General features: G+C 37.4%; 1 protein-coding gene across 1 annotated transcript in view; it reads right to left on the bottom strand.

Moving 5' to 3' along the window:
• LOC136817171 (uncharacterized) overlaps positions 1–21101 on the bottom strand; it is a 76116-nt gene that overhangs the window by 46583 nt on the left and 8432 nt on the right. Inside the window, exons 7-23 of the mRNA XM_067073506.1 lie at positions 20659–20858; positions 18428–18666; positions 17294–17506; positions 16856–17009; positions 15881–16003; positions 15275–15400; positions 14496–14681; positions 10227–10347; positions 9087–9201; positions 8863–8968; positions 7718–7879; positions 6235–6369; positions 5775–5915; positions 3734–3943; positions 2419–2623; positions 1874–2011; positions 479–644 (exon numbers count right to left, since the gene is read on the bottom strand). Of these exons, the coding sequence (XP_066929607.1) occupies positions 479–644; positions 1874–2011; positions 2419–2623; positions 3734–3943; positions 5775–5915; positions 6235–6369; positions 7718–7879; positions 8863–8968; positions 9087–9201; positions 10227–10347; positions 14496–14681; positions 15275–15400; positions 15881–16003; positions 16856–17009; positions 17294–17506; positions 18428–18666; positions 20659–20858 (2740 nt within the window). The remainder of the gene's footprint in view (positions 1–478; positions 645–1873; positions 2012–2418; positions 2624–3733; positions 3944–5774; positions 5916–6234; positions 6370–7717; positions 7880–8862; positions 8969–9086; positions 9202–10226; positions 10348–14495; positions 14682–15274; positions 15401–15880; positions 16004–16855; positions 17010–17293; positions 17507–18427; positions 18667–20658; positions 20859–21101) is intronic.

Below are 21101 nucleotides of genomic sequence, written 5' to 3'. Positions count from 1 at the left end.
GTCAAAAGTTAAAACCATTATAAGGAACTTTAGGGGTATACCTAGCTTGGGCTCCACTTTTTCGTAGACTGGATGGAAAGATTATTAGACCATTTCATAAATCATTTGCCTCGTATTCAAACAATTACCATGATGATTAGGTCTCTTGAAACATTAAATTATTTTTTATGAATAGGAACTAGTTTTAATAAAATCCACTGGGAGTTAATCACCGTGGTAATAACTTCAAAACGAGGCAAGTGATGTTCGTGACGTAATTTGTGAAAAGTCCTATTGGCCCAGTTAGTATGGTAGCTTTCCAATTTTAAGCTTTGCTTAAGCTAGGTTTGTGTATTTGGATAAGTTGACTTGCCTCGTATTATTTCTAAAACTTTCTTGAAGCATATCATTACGTCACAATTTCGATTCCAGTTGGTTTAAGCACTGTGATAGAAGCACCACATCAAGAATAAAACTAATGGCAGAAAAAAAGACTTACCCGTGCACTAAAAACATTTGTAACAAGAACTGAATGGCTGAATTAATCCACCCGGATGCCGCCTCAGCAAACTTTAGAACGCCAACAGCAATGTCTAGTGTGTGACAGAGTCCTCGACCAATGAAGCTGACCAGATTACAAGAGCCTTCACACAAGTAAGCGATACCTGAAAAATAACCATACTTTGAGAAATATGTTAACTTTTCCAGCGTGCAGTATCTTTTGCAAAATGTGAAAATTTTCAACTTTTTTTTCAAATTTGTATAAAAGCTTGTAACTTGAGAGTTAGACAAAGATTTTGGTATCATTTGAATGAGGATTTTATACTTCTTCAAAAAGCGCTCTGTTTATGCTCTTTTGAATCAAGTGGTGCATATACGCTCCCTCGTTCGATGAAAATCTGATTTCCCTTAAGAATTGAAATTAGAAAGCATCAACTGTATTTATCATTTACTTTAAATCCCAGGGGGGGGGGTACTTAGGCAAATGGAGGGTACAGTATGTGCCACCCTTAAGGGTACTTTTTTGGGGCTTAGGGTACTTTTTTGGGCTTGCAAAGTCCCGCTAAGGGTCGGAAAAATCAACTTTTTACCCCCTGAAGGATCGAAATTTGTCAAAATTGGTCAAATTTGTCCCGCTAAGGGTCGTAAAATTTCCAAAACGTTGCTTAGTTTTCTCCCTTTTAGATCCGGTAAGGGTCTAAAGTTCGGAAATCGGGCGGCAACCTCCCCCCCGTCAGCTCGCAACCCTAGTAACCCCCCCCCCCCCCCGGGCCTTAAAGGATGAAATCTCGTGAAACACTGGGCATGTCAGTGAAAATTTACAGTAGTAAACAAGCAAGCAAGCAAGATACCCTGCAAGATTTATGAGGGGTTGCAGACGTTTATGACATATTCATTATCTTTTGATAAAACAAAGACAATAATTGCAGTGTCGTAAAAATCGCTCTCATCCATAAATTTTTCAGGGTATCTCGCTACGCCTATGTATTGAACAACGTTACCTTGGCAAGCTCCACCGACAATCTTTTCACAGAAGAATTTGGTGAATCAGACAGCGTCAACTGTATATATTTTTCAGTTATTACCATTTAACTTAAATGGTGAAAACTCGTGAAAGCGCTGTGTGTCTTTCTTAATAAACTGTAAACCGTAAAAGTTTAAAAAAATATACAGTTGACACTCTCTGATTAGATTTTCAAGGGGAATCTGATTTCCATCGAATAAGGGAGCGCATTGAATAGTAGAGCGTCTTTATAAGAGTTTCTTGGTGGCATGGAATTTCAATATTATCGAATAATAGAACGTATCGAATAGTAGAGCGTCGAATTAGAGAGCGTCAACTGTATCTGAAATCATTGAATTACTTCTTGAAAACAAAACTCAACAACATTACCTTGGCAAGCTCCACCGACAATCTTCTCACAGAAGAATTTTGTGAATCTTTTTTTACGAAGATGTAAAGCGAAGTATTCGTTACGTTGTTGACGTGCAAGGGAACGGCGTTTACGGCGACGCCACCAGTTCTTAGGATCTGAAAGAAGACGCAATAAAGAATAACAATATACCTTTTCATAAATTACCTCACCAACATCACTTGCCTTGTTTTGAAATTATTGCCATGTTGATTAACTCCCAGCGGATTTTATTAAAACTACTCTTTATTTATGAAAAAAATCATTTAATGTCTCAAGGGACATAATCACCATGGTAATTTTTGAATACGATGTAAGTGATGTTCGTGACGTAATTTATGAAAAAGTCTATATGTGATATTTTTTATAATTGTTTTAAATGACTTTTCATTGATCTCATTATGTTTTCGATATTCAAAGAATCTGATGTTAAAAATTTTGCGTGGATTAATTTTCGCGAGTTTTATAATCGTAAAAATGCAAAAATTTACGAAAATTAATCCAGTAGTAGGAACAAAGTACTTACTCAGTTTTTCGAACAAGTCATCTAAGAAGCCTTTACATTTCTTTGCAGTTTCTTTACATTTAATATTATGACACCTGTTGCATTTTAACGTCATCTTCTCTTTGCATTTTTGTTTCTGTCTTTGTACATGACTGATGGCTGAACGTAAATGTTTTTGAGCTGCTTTGAAAGCTTGATCCACTGATCGACGGGCTTTCTCAATTGCCTTGTGGAGGTGAATAGATAGAAAATAGTTAACGCCTGTAGTTACCACTGACCTTTATATATCCCTGGACCAAGCTATATCCGCCATCTTTGATCGAAATTTTTTTTGAATTGGTACCCGTAAAGAAGCCATTGTAGTGTTGAAATATTAACGTCTAACGGCGCTACTCCATCAAAAATGTTCGAGGGAAAGTAGATCTGGCGCTCTCGATGCATTTACACCGCTATTGAGTAGTGCCGCCATTAGGGTACCACTTTCAAAATACTGCGATCAAAGACTTTGCTTGGACGGGATCGAGAAACTTGGTCCAGGGTATATAAAGGTCAGTGGTAGTTACCAGGGGTCGAGGACAGGGACAGAGGTCTCAAAGCATGGATAGTCACCCCTTTAAAACTTTTTTCCGAAGCTATTTGCATTGAACGAAATCTTATCATTTATTTCAATATGAAAATCATTCTTGATTCAGATGAGCTGAGGCGATCTAAACATTATTGCAGTAATTTCACTCTAGAGAAGAAAAAGCGTTGGATGGGCTGTTTCAATGTCTTATTTTGGGTACACAATAAGATAATAAAAATCCCAATCAGTGCGGTACACCCCGTACACCTTTTTGACCTGCCCGGTTTCTCAACCCTTTAACTTCCAAGCTTTTTTTTAGGTTCGATCTATTTGCCTACATTTAGCGACCACATTTAGCTGGTTTTCTGAAAAACATTATAAACATAAGCAATATGTTTTTGCTTTGAGTAGAATTATGAAATACGTCTTTCAAATATATTTTGCCATTTAAATAATCGAACATTCAATAATAAATAAAACCGTGGTAAATAGAGTGAGATCTCTCTGTTGGCATATCCCGTCATTGGAAAATAAATGGAAAGTGCTCTTGGCAGAGAATGCCGACAACGGCAGTCAGAGGGTTAAAAATGAGTACACGTTTTTTCAATAAGAACAAACTATATAAGAACATAACGCTTCGATGGCCAAAATGTTAAGAACATGGTAAGAACATTTTCAGGCTTAAAACCCAAAAAGTTAAGAAAATTCGAAGGCTTCAAAAATGTCGGATGTTCTTATAAAAAAAAACATAAAATTCAAAAACAAACTCACGTCAGTTAAACCTCTCAGATCGACAATTACTCTGATGTAGAAATGAGCGTCTTTAATGGATCGATAATCATAACTTGATGAAACGTAAAGATCGCAATATATAAGATTCCACACTTTTCCATAAATATGAATTTCCATTGCTTCCATTGTAATGTTTAAGAATGCTCCGATTTCGATACCTAGGATTTTCACATAGCCTTCAAAATACATCTGAAAAAAATGAGTGGAAAATAATTACGATTTGTGTACGGTTATCTTAATTCAAACAGTGTTATACCCATAGATTTAAGGCCGGTGTCCACTTTCGCGCGAAATGAGCGACAGTTTTTTTCTTAACCTTTTTTGCCTGAAGAAAAGATTACGTCATAAAAAAGTTTCGCACGAACAAACAAAAAGTGGAAGGAAGTTCCACTTTTTTCATCCGTTACGTCAATTTTGACCAATGTAATTGCTTCATTTTTCAACCGACCAATGACCTTTTAAAAACGTCAAAAAATTGTCACTCATATCGCACGAAAGTGGAGTCCGGCCTTTAAATAGCCCAAAGGGCTAGATGTCGTGCTTTGGCTGAAAAGTGTGCCGTGGTTAGGTAGAAAATCCTACCTGGGACACGTGAAATTACAATAGAATTTCAGCGCTTGACCAACCAGAAGCTTCGCGGGTTTTCCGAAAAAATGGCAACAACATTTTTCCGATACATTATCGGCCCTTTCCACGCCCGCTCTTATTGGCGTTATTTTTGGGCTCGTGGCGTAATAAGGGCCGGTGTTAAAAGGGCCGGCGTAAAAAGGACCAAAATTTTGCAATTTTTACCTAAAAGCTGCGTTAATTTTTGACCATTTTTTCTCAATTTAAAGGATTTTAGGCATGATTAAAGGATGAAAACTATCCATTTGTTACTCTATATCCAAAACTGAAAAACGAAAATCAATGATGCTCAATGGAATTTTCAACAGTTTAATACTGAAAGATGACATTTTAATATAAATTTTAGTTAATACTTACTGTTTTGAAGCCTGAATAGCGATTTTTATAAGTTTTGGCGTTTTTTACGGCCCTAATTGACGTAAGCCCGAAAAGACTGTGGCGAAATAAGGGCCGGCGTAACAGGGGCCGGCGTTAAATTAGGGCCGGCGTAAAAAAGGCCGATAAGGTATTTAATTTTTTTTTGCCTGCAGTGGCTTAAAGCACGACATCTAGCCCTATAGCGGGCTCTATAAATCTGTGGCTATACCCTATTTTCTATATTGAACATTACCGTATAAAGAGGGCACTGGCAGATTTAAGTCAATAGAGCAAGTCCGTCAGAAACATGCGAAGGAGTGCAACACTCGTTAAAAGACAATGAAGTTACAATTACAAATCTCTTCATTTGATGAACTCGACAGGGTTTAAAACCATCTATGAAGGGCCTTGAGCCTGCGCACCTTCCTCCAATAATCGGCCAAAACCAAAATATTTCACTCACTTAAATTCGAAGTTGTGGCATTCAAATACACCCCTGTCTCACAGCCCCGGTGTAACTTTTTCTTCAGTGGGAATAAAAATCCATGTTGAAATCTCAATGGGGATAGAAATTTTATTATTCCTAGGTTAAAAATCCAGTGGGGATGGTTTTGGAGTGCAATTTTTAGACATTGAATTTCGAGTGGGGCTAAAATTTCAGGGTATTTTCCCACTGAGAGCCAAACTTTTGCCAAATTTCCAGTGGGGATGGTGTTCCAGTTGGTCGGTGACACAGGGGTGTTCAAATAGATGTTATGGCCTTTTGAATCGGTTAAGTTTTTTAACTATATAGAGCATTTGTGTAATGTGCACACGGTTTTGATGTCTAGCTCAAACCAATCTTTTTAATTTTGATACAATTTCAGAAAAAAATACACAATTTGCTTTTCATGTTAATACAATCATCGGCTGTTCAAAATTGATATTCTAGCATAGAAGAAGCAAAAAAAAATTACTTCAAGTCTCTCGTTAATAGAAAAAGCACAAAATGTGTTTTGACCGTTAAACTTGCTAAAGATCGACTCAAAATAATTACCTTGAAGTAAGGGAGAGCGAGCGATGCTTGTTTGTAATTGAAATACAATTTGGGGCCCACGTGTTTGTGCGTTGCATTTCGGGCCATAATCACGTGACCACCAAGATTGATCGGGTCCAGTTCTCCATCGATCAAAATGGACTAAAAGTGAAGTATGAAAAAATCTTTCATATGTCAGTATTAGACGATCTTGAATCAATATGGAATTCTGATCTCAAACACTTGATCAAATCTGGACTCGAAATCCAGCTACAACAATAAGTTTCCAAAGGACGATATCCATACCGCTATACTCCTCCAGCAGTGTGGGAAACAGAAATTTTGTTGAAGCCATGAAACGTTTGTCAACTTCAAGTACAATTTTCTCAGGTTTGGCTAAAGCAAAATAGGTTATTTTTAGGTTCATTGGAAGCTCTTACGTCAAAATATAACTTGAGAAGAGGTTGAATAATAAACTTACGGTTTTACTAAGAGCAATCCATGCTTTGATTTGATAACCAAACAAATCTAATGTTCCTCTGAGTACAAAACCCTCTGGCACGACTGGACCACCAGCATAACGGAGATCTACAGGATCACCGCTGTTAAAAGAGACCTAAAAGAAAATGGAAAAAGCGATAAAAATTCATAGTGCATGAACCATCTTTATCAGCTATGTTGTGAAGAGAAATTCTTCTTTTAATTTTTCATTCTTCTTCATTACCAGTCCCCTCAAATCCCGGCTGATAAGTGTAAACGCGTATACACCTTTTCGACCGCCGTAGCAGCCGATTGCCGCGCGGGAATTCTTTTGTTTACTTTATCCCACTAAAACCATCCCAGTCCTTTATTCGCACCTTTAGACAATAGAAAAACGTGTCAAAATATGATTGGATCGAGTTTAGGGGGATAATTAAATTGACCGCACAACTACGGTCGAAAAGGTGTATTTTAAGTTTGTCTGTACACAGTCCCTACAGTATCTACGGCCAATTTCAAAATTAATTGGAACGAGATGGACTTTTTACAAGCTCGTATTTGATTTGGTTGGTCGTTAACCAGTAATAAAACAATTCTGTTACTTTTTTTAAAGGACGGGTCATTTTTATTACTTCAAATGACAAATTATTAAAGTATCTTATAAAAACACCATCTCATCTGAATTAATTGCCGTAGAGGGTCTGTCCTTTCTCATTTGAGATTTTTCAAACCCAGGGCTGCGATAGAGTGCGGGTGAGAGAGGGGAGACGATGAGAGAAGTGTTGCTCATACTTCGTCGCAGAGGTCTCCGCACGGGAAATTTTTATCAAACAGACAATGCGCACAGAGTGTACTAAACGAAATGTGATATACGCTCTGGTACAGAGTAATTTTAACTATGCTTAGAATGTTAGGGGATGTACAGAAATTGAAAAGCTACGATAAGCTTTGATGTAGAAAAAGATTTTCTTTAATATCTTTTAGTTAGTGGTGACCTAAATTTATAGATTCTGAAAGATTTTACAATACATGATTAGATACAGCAGACTCTCGCTTATTCGAACTTCTATCATTCAAATCTTTTCTGTAATTCGAACTAATTCCCAGTCCCCGTCAAGGAGAAACCTTCTTTAAAATACTTTCTAAAATTTGAATGTCTATGTAATACACTCTTCTCGAGATGTATAAATTTATTGTTGTCCTCATTTTCAAACAGATTTCATTGCTATGAAATTACATATTCACAATGATAATTGTGTTCTTTACACCTCATGAGACATTTTGAATTTCAAGTACTTTTGTTTTAGAGTTAATGTTTGCCTTTTGGGAATTTAAATTGGTTTAAATGTATAATTTCATAGCAATGAAATCTGTTTGAAAAAGAGGACAACAATAAATTTATGCATCTCGAGAAGAGTGTATCGAACAAATAACATTCCCCTTTGGAGTTCGAATTAGCGAGAGTCAACTGATTTTGTACTTACCATTAATCCTTCCGGGAATCCAGAAGACGCCACTGGTCCTGGAAGTCCGCCCTTACCGCCCACCATTCGAGCGATTTTTCCAATCGTTAATGCCGAGACTTTTCCATAGAAATATGATGGTTTGCCGACAGCGAAATAGATTGCAAAACTTAAACAATGACCCTGCAAAGGATGAAAGATGAAATACACGTTGTTTTTTTTTAAGAAACACACTTTTAAGAAACATGAGGCTCAGAATGCCTAAAAACTAAGAAACATCTAAGAAACATGCTGAGGCTGAGAATGAGAAAAAAACATTTTTTAATTCGTTTTTTTTAAGAACTTTCCAATCAAGGTTCCAGAAATATACATACATAACAGTTTGAAACACTTGAGAAAGTCAAAAAATCTATATAGAAGATAAGAAAGTACCGTAGATTAGTCAATTAGACTATTGTATTATCGACATGCGTCCTTTAAGCTTGACAAAGTTTAGAAACATGTAAGAAACATTTAAGGCTCAAAAGGCCGATTTCTTAAGAAACATTGAGGCTGCTTGGTAAAACTAGTTTCTTAAAAAAAAACAACGTGTAAATGATTAAACTCTTATCCAAAACTAACGATGTTCTTAATTTCACCATTATATGTAAGTATATTTGCGTGCAATTTTCTAAGAGATTAGACATTTTAGAGTCTACGAAGCCTTAGTGTTCTTAAATTGTTCTTAATATTTTTGTCATAGAAGCTCTATTTTCTTATAGTTTGTTCTTACAAAATGTAGATGAAAAGATCGTGAAAAAGGTTGAGTCTCATCAATAACAGAGTGCAAGGGAGAGCTTTAGAAGTAAAACTTATAACATGATTAAGATCCCGGGGGAGGCACTTAGGCGAAATGAAGTGCTGCTGGTCAGGGTCCCTTTTTTAGGCTCTGAAGATATCTAACAGGGTCCTAAATTTACTAATTTTCAACATCTGTACCTGACAGGGTCGCCTTTTGGTTATTGTGGACGATTTGGAAATGGGAAATCTTTGATTTTATGTCCGACAGGGTCCCGAATTTACCAAATATTCATGTCTGACAGGGCCAACTTTTCAAACTCCAGCAGTACGTCCCCGTCAGCGGTCAAGAACAGTGCCCGCCCCCCCTGGGATTAAGATTTTCTTACGTCGTTCGCGAAGTCAGCAGCGTAATAGCAATCAACGCCAATCTCTACAGTGGCACCAAGTTGGAATCCCGCAACCACCGTCGGCAAGGCCGCATCTAATGATAACCTGTAAGAAAGAGAATTCAAACCAAAGGTTTTACAAAAACTAGTCCAGTTTGAACACAGACAGTTGTTTCGTAGCTGTCATGACATCCATAACCACAGATAACTGCCACGCTACTTACCCCAAATTAATGTTACCGAAGGATAGCCAATCCACACCGAAAGCTTCTTTCCATACACCACGCATATAAAGTGCACCACTCACTGCTGAAGTTCCTATCTCATGATCAATCAAACCTATGGAAAGAAAATAATCAAGCTCAAGGATCAGTTTCCCGTACTCACAGACCCGGTGAGATTTTATCAGCCAGTTGGGGTAAAAATAACGGACTAAAACTCGATGGGGATTGATATTCCCAGGTTTTTTTGGCTGGGGATTTGAATTCCATTGTTTTCTAGCCATAAAAATCAGTGGAGATGGAAAATATACCACAATATTTTGGAGTGAGAATTTGCTTATCTGATTATTTTCAGCGAGGACAAATTAAAGTTAGAGTACAATTTTCCACTGGGGACGATATTTTGGTCAATTTTTCCAATGGGAGGGGTTTCCAGTGGGTCTGTAAGAAGGGGGTGTGGTAGTCTCGCATGCTAAGACGACTAAAGGCCGGTCTCCACTTGCGCGCGCTTCAATCGCACTTTTCGAGAAAAGCTTCCACGCTATTGGTCAAAAGAAAAATGAAGCAACTCCATTGGCGCGATCTGACGTAACGATTGAAAAAAAGTTGAAATGTGTTCAACTTTTTTTTCGTGCGCGCGCTACATCTTTATGACGTAATCTTTTTTCCAAGCAAAAAGGATTGAAGCCAAAAAGTGCGATTGCAGCGCGCGCAAGTGGAGACCGGCCTTAATTCAGACAAAATAGACAGTTCCGTTCCAATGAAAATAGTGGGCATTTCAATTCATTTTGCTTTGTAATGTTTTCTTTTTTTTTAACATTTAAAATATTTGGTGCCCGCACAGTGTTTCGAAACTGCTTCGTAATGTATGAGCATAGTCTAAAGTCTACTCACGATAAATGTGCACTCTTTTTTCTTTTACCTATAACTTTTGAAGGAATACTTCAATCTTTATAAATTTGGTATCATTGGAAAGATTAGCGAGTAGAAGAATTTATGAAATAAAAAAAACATTAAAACAATTCTAAAATTGAAGATGAAAATGAAGAAGAAAATGAAAATGAAAGTTATAGCACTTTTCTACAAGATTTTCATTTTTTTCTTCTTTATTTTAACCGACTTTAATATAACCAAATAACATACCACCGAAATTGAGTTGAGCTTTTCTTTTGATCCCATCCAGCATGACGTGTCCAGTATTGACGGGAATTTGAAATTCGATTCCGAAACTTAATTTGATTTGATTTGTATTGGAGGAATTGAACTGAAATAAAAGAAAAACACAATAATATTTCAGTCAAAGGATCGGACAAAAAATGGAGACGAACTTACGCACCCTTGTTTTAAATAAGAATGTACTTTATAAGATTATCTATGATGAAATTAGCCAAAATCTAAGAATATGACAGGGATTTCACAATTGAATGATGCATTACATGTCTTCAAGTTAGGTTGGATCCGGAACCTAACCCGATCCTATTACCGTGACGCCCTCAACTACCTTTGGGTAGATAGACATCGAAAGAGGAGCCTTCGGGTAACCTCCGAATAATGTGGCGCCCTCTCCTACCTTTGGCGTTTGGGTAGATAACTATTAAACATAGAATGCAGCCCCCCTGGCTCTTAGGGGGAGCTAGAAGCTAAAGTTCCGGTTGGGGGCTCTTTTTCCCTAAGATCAGGGGGGGGCTACTTACTCAGGGGGGGCTATTTGTTTAAGTCTGTTGACTGGGGGCTAACCTAACAACTTTTTCCAAGAACTAAGAAATTTTTTTTTTTACATTTTGGTATTTTGTTTGTGTAATAATGAAGTCGTACTATTGACGTTTGTTGATTAGAATTTCAAAAGAAGACATATACATTTTGGTATTTCTTTCTCTTGTGTGGACATGCAAAATGAAGACCTTGCATTGTTTGAAATTTTTTCCATTCTAACATTTTTTTTTTTTTGTATTGTGGTGTGTGCGTGCGGGTGTGTGATATGTGATAAAGTTTGTTTATTGAAATGAATGACAAATAAAGAACGCAGCTATTTTCATGTGGTGTTTACAATTTTCTGAGTCTGCTAAATCGCGTGCCACGCGTGCCAGCGTGCCATCGGTTTTTAGGCGTGCCAGCGTGCCCGGGGGGGGCACTGGGTTTGCGGACTGACGGTATCTGCGGGCCAAAAATTGGCTTTTATAATTGCACCCTTACAGTGCAGCAAAAATCAGTGAAAATCATACCCTTAGAGTGCATTTTCCCCAAAATTTTCTATCCTTTTCGTGCAAAAAATGGTCAAAATTCTAGCATTTTTGGTCAAAATATCTAGATTTTTCAAAAATTTTCTGAAATTTCTACCCTTACAGTGCATCTCTAGTTTTTCCGACCCTTACAGCGCATTTTAAACATACTGGAAAAGGTACCCTTAGGACCCGCACATACCCGTCGGTCTTTTTGCCCAGCTGCCCCCCCGGGGCAGCGTGCCATGCGTGCCTTCGTGCCAACTGTCTTGGCGTGCCAACGTGCCAGCGTGCCAACTGTCTCGGCGTGCCAACGTGCTAGCGTGCCAACGTGTCTTGGCGTGCCAGCGTGCCTACGTGCCATCCAAATTCCGGCGTGCCATCCAAGTTTTGGCGTGCCATCCAAATTTTGGCGTGCCATCCAAATTTTGGCGTGCCATCCAAATTTTGGCGTGCCATCCAAATTTTGGGCGTGCCATCCAAAGCCAAATTTTGGCGTGCGCCAAATTTGTTGGCGTGCCATCCAAATTTTGGCGTGCCAACCAATTTGGCGTGCCAACCAAATTTTGCCATCCTTATTCCGGCGTGCCATCCAAGTTTTGGCGTTGCAACCAAATTCCGGCGTGCCAACCAAATTCCGGCGTTCCATCCAAGTTTTGGCGTGACAACCAAATTTTGCGTACTTTTTCAAATTTTCAGAGTCTTTATTTTTCCTGAAACATTAATTTTAGCGATATTTTGAATATACACTTACTACGGTCTCTTACACGGGGTTAAGGTACGGCAATGGCGGAGTAAGAAAAAGAAAAAGTCAAGAAAAATGATGACTTCTGAAATTCCTTTAGCCCTTGGACAACTATTTAACTAAGCTCCTTATTTTTGGCTACAGCTCCTGACCAATTGATTTAAAAAGGCAAAAACGGTAACCGAAAATCATGAGTTTTTTAGCCATTTTGAAGTTTAGGTTCAAAAAAAAAAAATTCCAGAAAAAAACTTTTTCAAAAGGTTTCCAGAATGAAAAGCTTTTTCAATTTTTTAGACAGTAGCGTAGACAGGGTGAAGAAAGATCTGCGTATAAGAAGATTTAACGTCAAGCATTACCGATTCGTGACATAGAACCATCATTACTATGTCGTTTAATCTACTCTCGGATACCTAAACCGGGGCGCTATAATTAATTTTTCGAAAATTTTCCATCCAGGATATTTTTCCAACACCCCCTCGATATTAAGTTTTGACATCTTTCCAACCCCCGGTAGGTACCTGAAGTAAGCCATGTGCTTTCCTTGTTTACTCTTTTACAAGACTCCAAACTGCTCAAAACGACTGAAAATGACATAACATCTGGAGGTAGTTTAACGTTGTTTGGAGCATTTAAGATAACGCTTTTATATAAGAATATCTTCTATAAGAATATCAGGATGAAACTCAAAAGTCCAAAACTCAATATGATTATTTCTCATGTTTGTAAAATAGTCAAGTCCAAAAAGTAAGAACATGTTAAGAAAATTCACCCTCAATTTTTGGCAATTTCTTAAGAATACTTGATGTCATCCAAAAGTACACTAAGTTTTTTATTTATAAGCATAACGCGTATAAGCATAACAAAGCTGGGATTCTGGCTCGAATACAATGGATTTATTGTTTTAGAACAATAGAAGATCAAGCATATTAAGCATATGTCCAGCCTCAGCTTAAATTACCATATGCTCAAGAAAAAAGCATAACGCTAAGTATCTAAACATATTAATATAAAGCTGAAAAGATTTTGCTTTGTCAAGAAAATGACAGGTAGACTGCTGCCTTACGCGTGGAAGAAACACGTGTATCTCCTCCAAAACTTTTAAAGTTATGTAATGCTCTGTTCATATAAAAATGAAATATTAAAATAATAATAAAAGACTACAATTTTCATATCTCGAAAACAGCTCTCTTGAGAATTTAATGTTTCATTGCATGACAATCTTATCCATTTGCACCGCCAGCATCCTATTGAGCATGAGAAAACATCTTGTTGTAAATTGGTGTATACACCTCAGATTTGTGACATGCCATTATTTACATATTTAAGTGTCATTACATAAAATAACCTTGAAAATGCTTTCCCACTAATTTTGAGGGAGTCCATATTGGGGTCCACAATGGGGTCCATATTGGGGGGTCCAAGTTGTGTCATCTTCTCCCCAAGCTTTACCGATTTCGGTAAAAATTCGGACGAGCACGCCGAAATTCGGATGGCACGCCAAAATTCGAATGGCACGCACGAATTCGGATGCGACGCCAAAATTGATGGCAACGCCGAAATTGAATGGCACGCCAAAAGGCAAAATCGGATGGCACGCCGAAATTTGATGGCACGCCAAAAAATTTGGATGGCACGCCGAAATTCGGATGGCACGCCAAAATTCGGATGGCACGCCGAAATTCGGATGGCACGCCGAAATTCGGATGGCACGCCGAAGTTTTAATGGCACGCCAAATTTGGATGGCACGCTGGCACGTTGACACGCCAAGGCACGTTGGCACGCTGGCACGCTGGCACGCTGGCACGTTGGCACGCCATGGCACGTTGGCACGCCATGGCACGTTGGCACGCCAAGGCACGTTGGCACGCAGGCACGCATGGCACGTAGGCACGCTGGCACGCATAGCACGCTGGCACGCGTGGCACGCGATTTAGCAGACTCCAATTTTCTTAAGTTAGAATTGTCTTCTACTCACTTTTTCAAAATAACAGTTTACTTTTCTTATAAAATTTTATTTTTTATAGAAGGAAAATCTTCCTCTAGCTATACAAGGCCCCTACAAGGCCAATAAATTTATTGTGAACTTCATATTCTATGGAAAATTTTCGGTATTATACTTCTCTTCTGTGTTATAGATGAACAAAAAAGAACTCAGAAAAGTAATAAGCCAAAGTGAGGATCCCTGAAGGGTTTCGATGGCATTCACGGAGATTTGACAGTTCAAATTTTTAAGCATATAAATTAAATTTTTTTTTTGTATTTTGGTAGGGGGGGGCTGTCTATTTCGAATTTTGGTGGTGGCTAAATCTCAGGGGGGGGCCGAACCTTCAGGGGGGGCTTCAACCCCTCTGCACTCTATGTTAAAAGAGGGGATCGCCATTGATTGTGAACACACACTTACTTAAAAGAAATTTTGTTTAAAACCTTTGGTTAAACAATGAACATACCGTCAAGGCTAGTTGTAATTTACTCATATAGAATTCTTTGTAGAGGCGGATCTTATAAAATCCAGCAGTCAAGCTGTACGCATCTTTGCCCACATATCCTTGGATCTTGAAACTCGCACCAGGTCCCACAAGCTTCTTCAAGATGGTACACATTGGTACACCTTTGCAATCTTTTGGAATTGAAAGCTACAGGAAAGATGATTAAATGAAAAGTTAAATGAAATATTAGAAAGATGTGAAGATGAGCGAAAAAAGCGTGATTACCAAAATACGCTATTTCTCTACCCATTATTTTCCCTCGCAGATTTGCCTACGTTGTCACTATTTTGGTCACAAAAAGTTTTCCCGAGCCTAATCCGCGTCCGCGTCCTCCCTCCCAAAAAAATCGTGTAATATACTGTCCTTTGGAATAGACTAAAAATGGCTAGGTCGTAAAAAAGTTGTCACGGGATCCCAGGCTTGGCCCCTACCACTATTGTCTTTAGATGTGAAAAAGAGACTGGGACGGTTTAGGGTGGTAAAACAGCCCACGCGGCAATTTGCGGTTACGGTCGTTATTACACAAATATTACTAGGCAAGTATTCAACGGCCTTGAAATTAACACTCCAAAAATTAACACGAATTTTATTGCTTTTTCAAGGACACCACGGCTGGTTTTAATTAAGGGGTTTTTTTATTAAAACGAAATTTTTCAATTCGTGTTAATAAAATGACTAGTAATAATTGTGTAATTAGGTATTTTGCAACCTGTGAATTGTCGTGAAAATGAAATCAATACCTGTGCAGCTGCGTGGAGACCGGCCGCAACAGATGTTGAGAACATGCTTGCTAAAGGTTGTTTTGTAAATTTACTGTTCGATAGTGAAACGTCACCAAGGAGAATTGGACAATATGCAATGCCAATCTGGATGGAAAAAAAAAGAAACGTTACTCATTTTTCAGACATTAAAACGACAAAAATACAGGAAAAAAAATGATAAGTGGGTGACGAACGAAATGTCGATATTGCGGAAATCGACCGTTTTTAATATTTCAGTATTTCGCAATCCTAAAATCGGGCCAATATCGGAAATTGACTTGATTGCGTTCGAAATCTTGGTAATGGGAAGACTTTATTATTCAAATTCAGAATTTTGGCAAAAGTCGGTGTTGACCGAAACGTAAATATTTTTACCCTCGATTACAAAAAAAGTCATAACACATTGGGATACTAACAGATCAAACTAACTTTTCCCGCTTACTGTTTTTGAGACCTCAGACTACAACCTTAACTTTACCTGCCTGTACATTATTAAAAGCATTGAAGACAGTCGATATGCTATTGGACGAACTAACATTGTTTGTAAGCTTTTTAATAGACCTTAGGCTATAATTATGACCTTACCTCTGGCTGCACACCAAAAGCATTCAAGAAAGTCGACACAGCATTACCAGCTCCTCCTGATCCAGACAATTTGTCCATCACTGCTCCAAATGATTCACCATCGAAGGCAAAACCAAATGCAATCTGTACGAAAATATATATGAAATTACAGTAGCGTAGCCAAGAGGGGCGAAAAGTTTGTGTAGGAGAGCAGATTTTTATGACACTGTAATTATCTATTCGATATCTATATCGATAATCATAATGGCATAAGAATCTGCTCTCCTACACAAATTTTGCGCCCCTCTGGACTACGCTACTGCTGAAAGATAATGTTTTCTCCTAACATTAGGAAATTTAGTTAGAACTACAAACCTACATAAGAATTGGCGAACTCTTTTCTTCTAAGATAGACAATCTTTCTGTGAGAAGTTAGCAAATCTTCTCTGGGCTTCTCTGACCAAACATCCAGTTTCAGTCGATACAAAAGTATCAGAGGCATCCCTCTTCATCGACATTTGCTTTCATCACGATCACAAAAAGTTTGTCATCACGCAAGCGTTAAGGCCAGTCTCCACTTGCATGCGCTGCGATCAAACTTTTTGGCTTCAATTCTTTTTGCTTGGTAAAAAGATTACGTTAAAAAAGTATAGCGCGCGCTCAAAACAAGTTGAACACATTTCAACTTTTTTCAACCGTTACGTCAGATCGCGCCAACGGAGTTTTCTTTTAACCAATAGCGTGTAAGCTTTGATCGAAAAAGTGCGATCGCAGCGCGCGCAAGTGGAGACCGGCTTTTAGTAATTTTTTTTCCAAAATGACCTATCATGCCTAGGATCTTTACGTTATCACCACGTAAATCTTGATCACGTCTTCTCGCCAAAATAAATTTAGAACCTCGCCATTGCGTAAGAAAAAGTCCCAATCAGTAAATCACATTATCCCATTGGGAGTCACATCAATTCCATAAATAAATAGTAAATAAAAAAATATTACCTTAGGTGCAACAATATCTTTGTAGAAAAGAATCTCGAAATGTAGAGGGATTCCATTGAAAGTCTTGGTAGCTGTAATACGTGTAATGCCGGCAACTTTGAAATCGTACGATACGGAGACAGGTGAGAATTTAATATTCCAGAAACCAATACGTCTAAAATAAGAACAAAATAGGAATAGTAAATAGTGATTGTGCAAAACGTTACATCCACTTCGAAGTTGACCATTTTTGCTGTTTTAGACCTGGTGTCAAGACTGATGTCATGATTATTGAACCTTTATTTTTTCATCTTAATTTTTCTTTCACGTTTTTCTTGTTCATCTTTCAAAAATCTATCAACTTTTAAAGAATTTTCCTAGGAAATATCTTCCCTTAATACATGCTGAGAAATCGTCAAAATATAGTCTACTAGATTTCACCTTACGCACGCAACTTACTCAAGAGCTTTGATGGAACCATCTTCATCAGCAGGGATACCAAGAGCTCCAAAGATTCCTCTCAAACCAATGTCTTTTCCAGTTCCTTGCATAGTTGAATGGAATAACGTGTCGTTGTGGAAAACAACGGAGTCAAATTTGAAATTTTTGACGGGTTGATATTGACCTTTTGCCAAGAATCCATGATGAATTCCCTCAGAATAATATGTGAACCTATTATAGAAGAAAATTTGATCAAAATTAAAAAATCTTTTTACAAGGAGATTCAGCCCCAGAAAATTTATTTTGTCGTAAATTTTCATGTGGTGAAATTAAATTCAAATGCTTCTGTATTTAAAAAGTTAATTTAATACATATTTTGCTATTTCCAAAGTGCTGAAGGTAAAAGTATCATTCAAACTAAAAACTCTTTTCTGTTTTTGCCTTTTTACACCCCTGTCTCACAGCCCCGGTGAAACTTTTCCCACAACGGGGATTAAATTTTCTATCGTAATCCCAATGGGGATAGAGATTTTATTGTTCCAAGCTTTAAAAATCCAGTGGGGATTTTGAAGTGCAATTTTTCACAATAAAATTTGAATGGGGATATAATCAAAGTCAATTTTACAGTGGGGATGGGGTCCCAGCGTGTCTGTGACACAGGGATGTCTTCTTAAAACTTATTTAATCCAACAAGAGAATGTTGTTCGCTATAGTGACGTAAAAAAAATCATCTTATCACCTTTTAAACCAACCCGATCACCTTTTAAACCAACCCGATCACCTTTTAAACCAACCCGATCACCTTTTAAACCAACCCGATCACCTTTTAAACCAACCCGATCACCTTTTAAACCAACCCGATCACCTTTTAAACCAACCCGATCACCTTTTAAACCAACCCGATCACCTTTTAAACCAACCCGATTACTTCTTAAACCGACCCAATCACTTTTCAAACCGACCCGATCACCTTTTAAACTGACCCGATCACCTTTTAAACCGACCCGATTGCCTTTTAAACCGACCCAGTCAATTGTAAACCACCGACTGTTATGTAAGCGCTGGACATTTTTGATACGGATACCACTCCATAATGTGCCATCTGGGTATGAAGAGATAAATAACATAGTGAAAAAAGTAATCGAAACTTACATGACTTTTTCCATTTTCAAATTCTTCCCAGGAATATATTCATCAACTTCTGAAATACCAAAATCCCATCCCTTAATCGTATATTTACCATCATTGACAACACGTACTGAGAAACCAAGAGTTGGTGCATCATAGACGGACGGTCGTTTGAAATTAGGAATTTCCGTTGATTTGTTATACGATTTAACTTTGTTGGTTGCTTCACGAATGGTAAGTGGTGGATATGGCTCAAAACAATACTAAAATTAAACAATACAATAATACAGCTGATTTTCATTAATTCAAACTCAAACGAGAGGTATAATCAGTGGCGTTCTGGGAAAAATTTTCTGGGGGGGGGGTAATGTCATTTTTTCCAAATCGCGCATATTCGATTTTAATACACCTTTTCGACTGTAGTCGCGCGGTTAGGCGTGTGCCACTTAATTATCTAATTATTCCCCTAAACTCGATCCAATCCTTTTTTACACCTTTTTCTATTGTCTATAGGTGTGAAAAAAAAATTGGGACGGTTTTAGGTGGTAAAACGGACAAAAAATGTCCGCGCGTCAATTGGCGGCTACGGTCAAAAAGGTGTGTTTTGTGCCTTTTGTGATTAATTTAAAATTATTTCAGTGAAATTGCTCTTGGGCCGCAGCTTAAGGCGCGTAAAATAAGATTTGAAAAATATCTTTTGGCCCCCATTGTTCCTCTCCGCCTTTTCAAGAAAACGCCACTGGTATGATTTGGTTGAGCTACAAAGACATTCGAATTATATAAAGTGCTTAAGTACGTTCCTCTTTGGTGGTGACTGATAAAAAGAGGTTCAAATTAGAGTAGGTAAGAATTGAAAATATTCTCCTTAATATCGTTTTATTCCATATAATTCATACTACAGTGCACTCAGATGCCTAATAAATAGGCCATTTCAACTTGTTTTTAGATTATTTACCAACCCCACAAGATCTTTTGATTCCCCTCCGCCCTGTTTGTTAATTTTTCAACATTCTGAAAGTCGTCAAAAGAAAACTCCCTTTTTTTGGATATCCAGAAGCATGATCTCCACCATCTATTTATCTGAGTTTTTTTCGTCTAATAAACGAGTCTTTGAGTTAGAAAAGGTTACCTAATCAGACAGAGTAAAACCATTGAATTGAAAAGTTGAAGGGCTATAGAGAAATCTCCATCTCCAACCTTTCTTTAAACGCCTTAAGATTTGCGCAATATTTAGAATAATGGATTGAATCTAGCTCTTTCTTTTTCACGTGCTATAGTTTTTCGAAATGTGGTGACAATCCGGTGTTTGTATGAAACTAAAGTCTATTCACGATAAGTGTGCACTCTTTTTTCATTTACCTATAACTTTTGAAGGAATTCTTCAATCTTTAAAAAAATTCTAAAAACGAAGATGAAAATGAAGAAGAAAAAAATGAAGATCTTGTAGAAAAGTGCTATAACTATCATTTTCACTGAAGTGAATCCTTAATCATCGAACGTCATCACTGTGAAAAAAATTCTCAAAAATAATCATTCAGTCAAAAGATATCAAACAAAGTTATAAGCTGATTGACGTCTAAAAACGCTGTTTTCTGCAGTTTTTTGCTGTTTTTTTGGGGTCAATCACTTATTAACTTTGTATCATAACTTTATATTGAATAAATATTTTAATGAAATTTCTTCACAGTGATGATCTCCTAAGATCAAAGAATCTCTCCAGTGAAAATGAAAGTTATAGCACTTTTCTACAAGATCTTCATTTTTTTCTTCTTCATTTTCATCTTCGTTTTTAGAATTTTTTTAAAGACTTTTTTATTTCAAATTGTTACACTCACTAATATCTTTCAAATGATACCAAATTTATAAAGAACGAAGAATTCCTTCAAAAGTTATAGGTAAAAGAAAAAAGAGTGCACACTTATCGTGAATAGACTTTACATAGGTCATGCATTTCAAATGGGAAATAAATGACTTCATTTCCAATCCTTTAAACTCAATGGGTTGAGCAAAGAAAAAACATCAATACACGGGTTGTAAAATTCATATCAGTACAGTCAAAACATGTGATTATGCGAAATATTTCACGTGATTTTATTCCCATGTTAATTGCATTACAACTTACAGCTTATAACTTTATTAGTGTCAATAAATTCGAACCAATCAGAAATAAGTGTCATGTAACAAGCACAAAACAATTTCGAGTAAATACGTGATTTGTATTCAGACTTAAATTTTGCAGCCTCTTTATATATTACCTTGATAATCGAATCTTTCTCTTCTTTTTGTTCTCCATAATAACCAGTCATGAATTTCGTTTTCTCAAAGCTCAACACATTGTTAAGGAGAGCTGATGGAGCTGTGCTTCCAAGTTTCTTCGTTGAAACTCCACCACATTCACGATGTATATAATCTCCTGGATACACTGGCAATGTTGGTGATTGTGTCGGCTTGTTATCTATGATGGAGAAAAATCATTTTGAATTTCTTGTACAGTAGAGTCTCCATAACTCGAACCTCTATAACTCGAATGCCTTCTTACAGCTAGAACACGGTTTGGGGTCCTTTCAGGCAACAAAGTCTTACAAACACGTCTCTATAACTCGAAAAAAAATTGGAAACTCAAGTGTATACGATCTAATTGCCTTTTGCGCTTGTTAAATGTCTAAAGTGTTCATAACATTGGTACTCTTGTCTCCCG

Source organism: Clytia hemisphaerica, unplaced genomic scaffold (genome assembly GCF_902728285.1).
Source record: "Clytia hemisphaerica strain Z4C2 unplaced genomic scaffold, Clytia hemisphaerica genome assembly, whole genome shotgun sequence".
Classification (NCBI taxonomy): Eukaryota; Metazoa; Cnidaria; class Hydrozoa; order Leptothecata; family Clytiidae; genus Clytia; species Clytia hemisphaerica.
The sequence above is the reverse complement of the archived record's forward strand: the minus strand, read 5'-3'. Positions and strand labels throughout refer to the sequence as shown.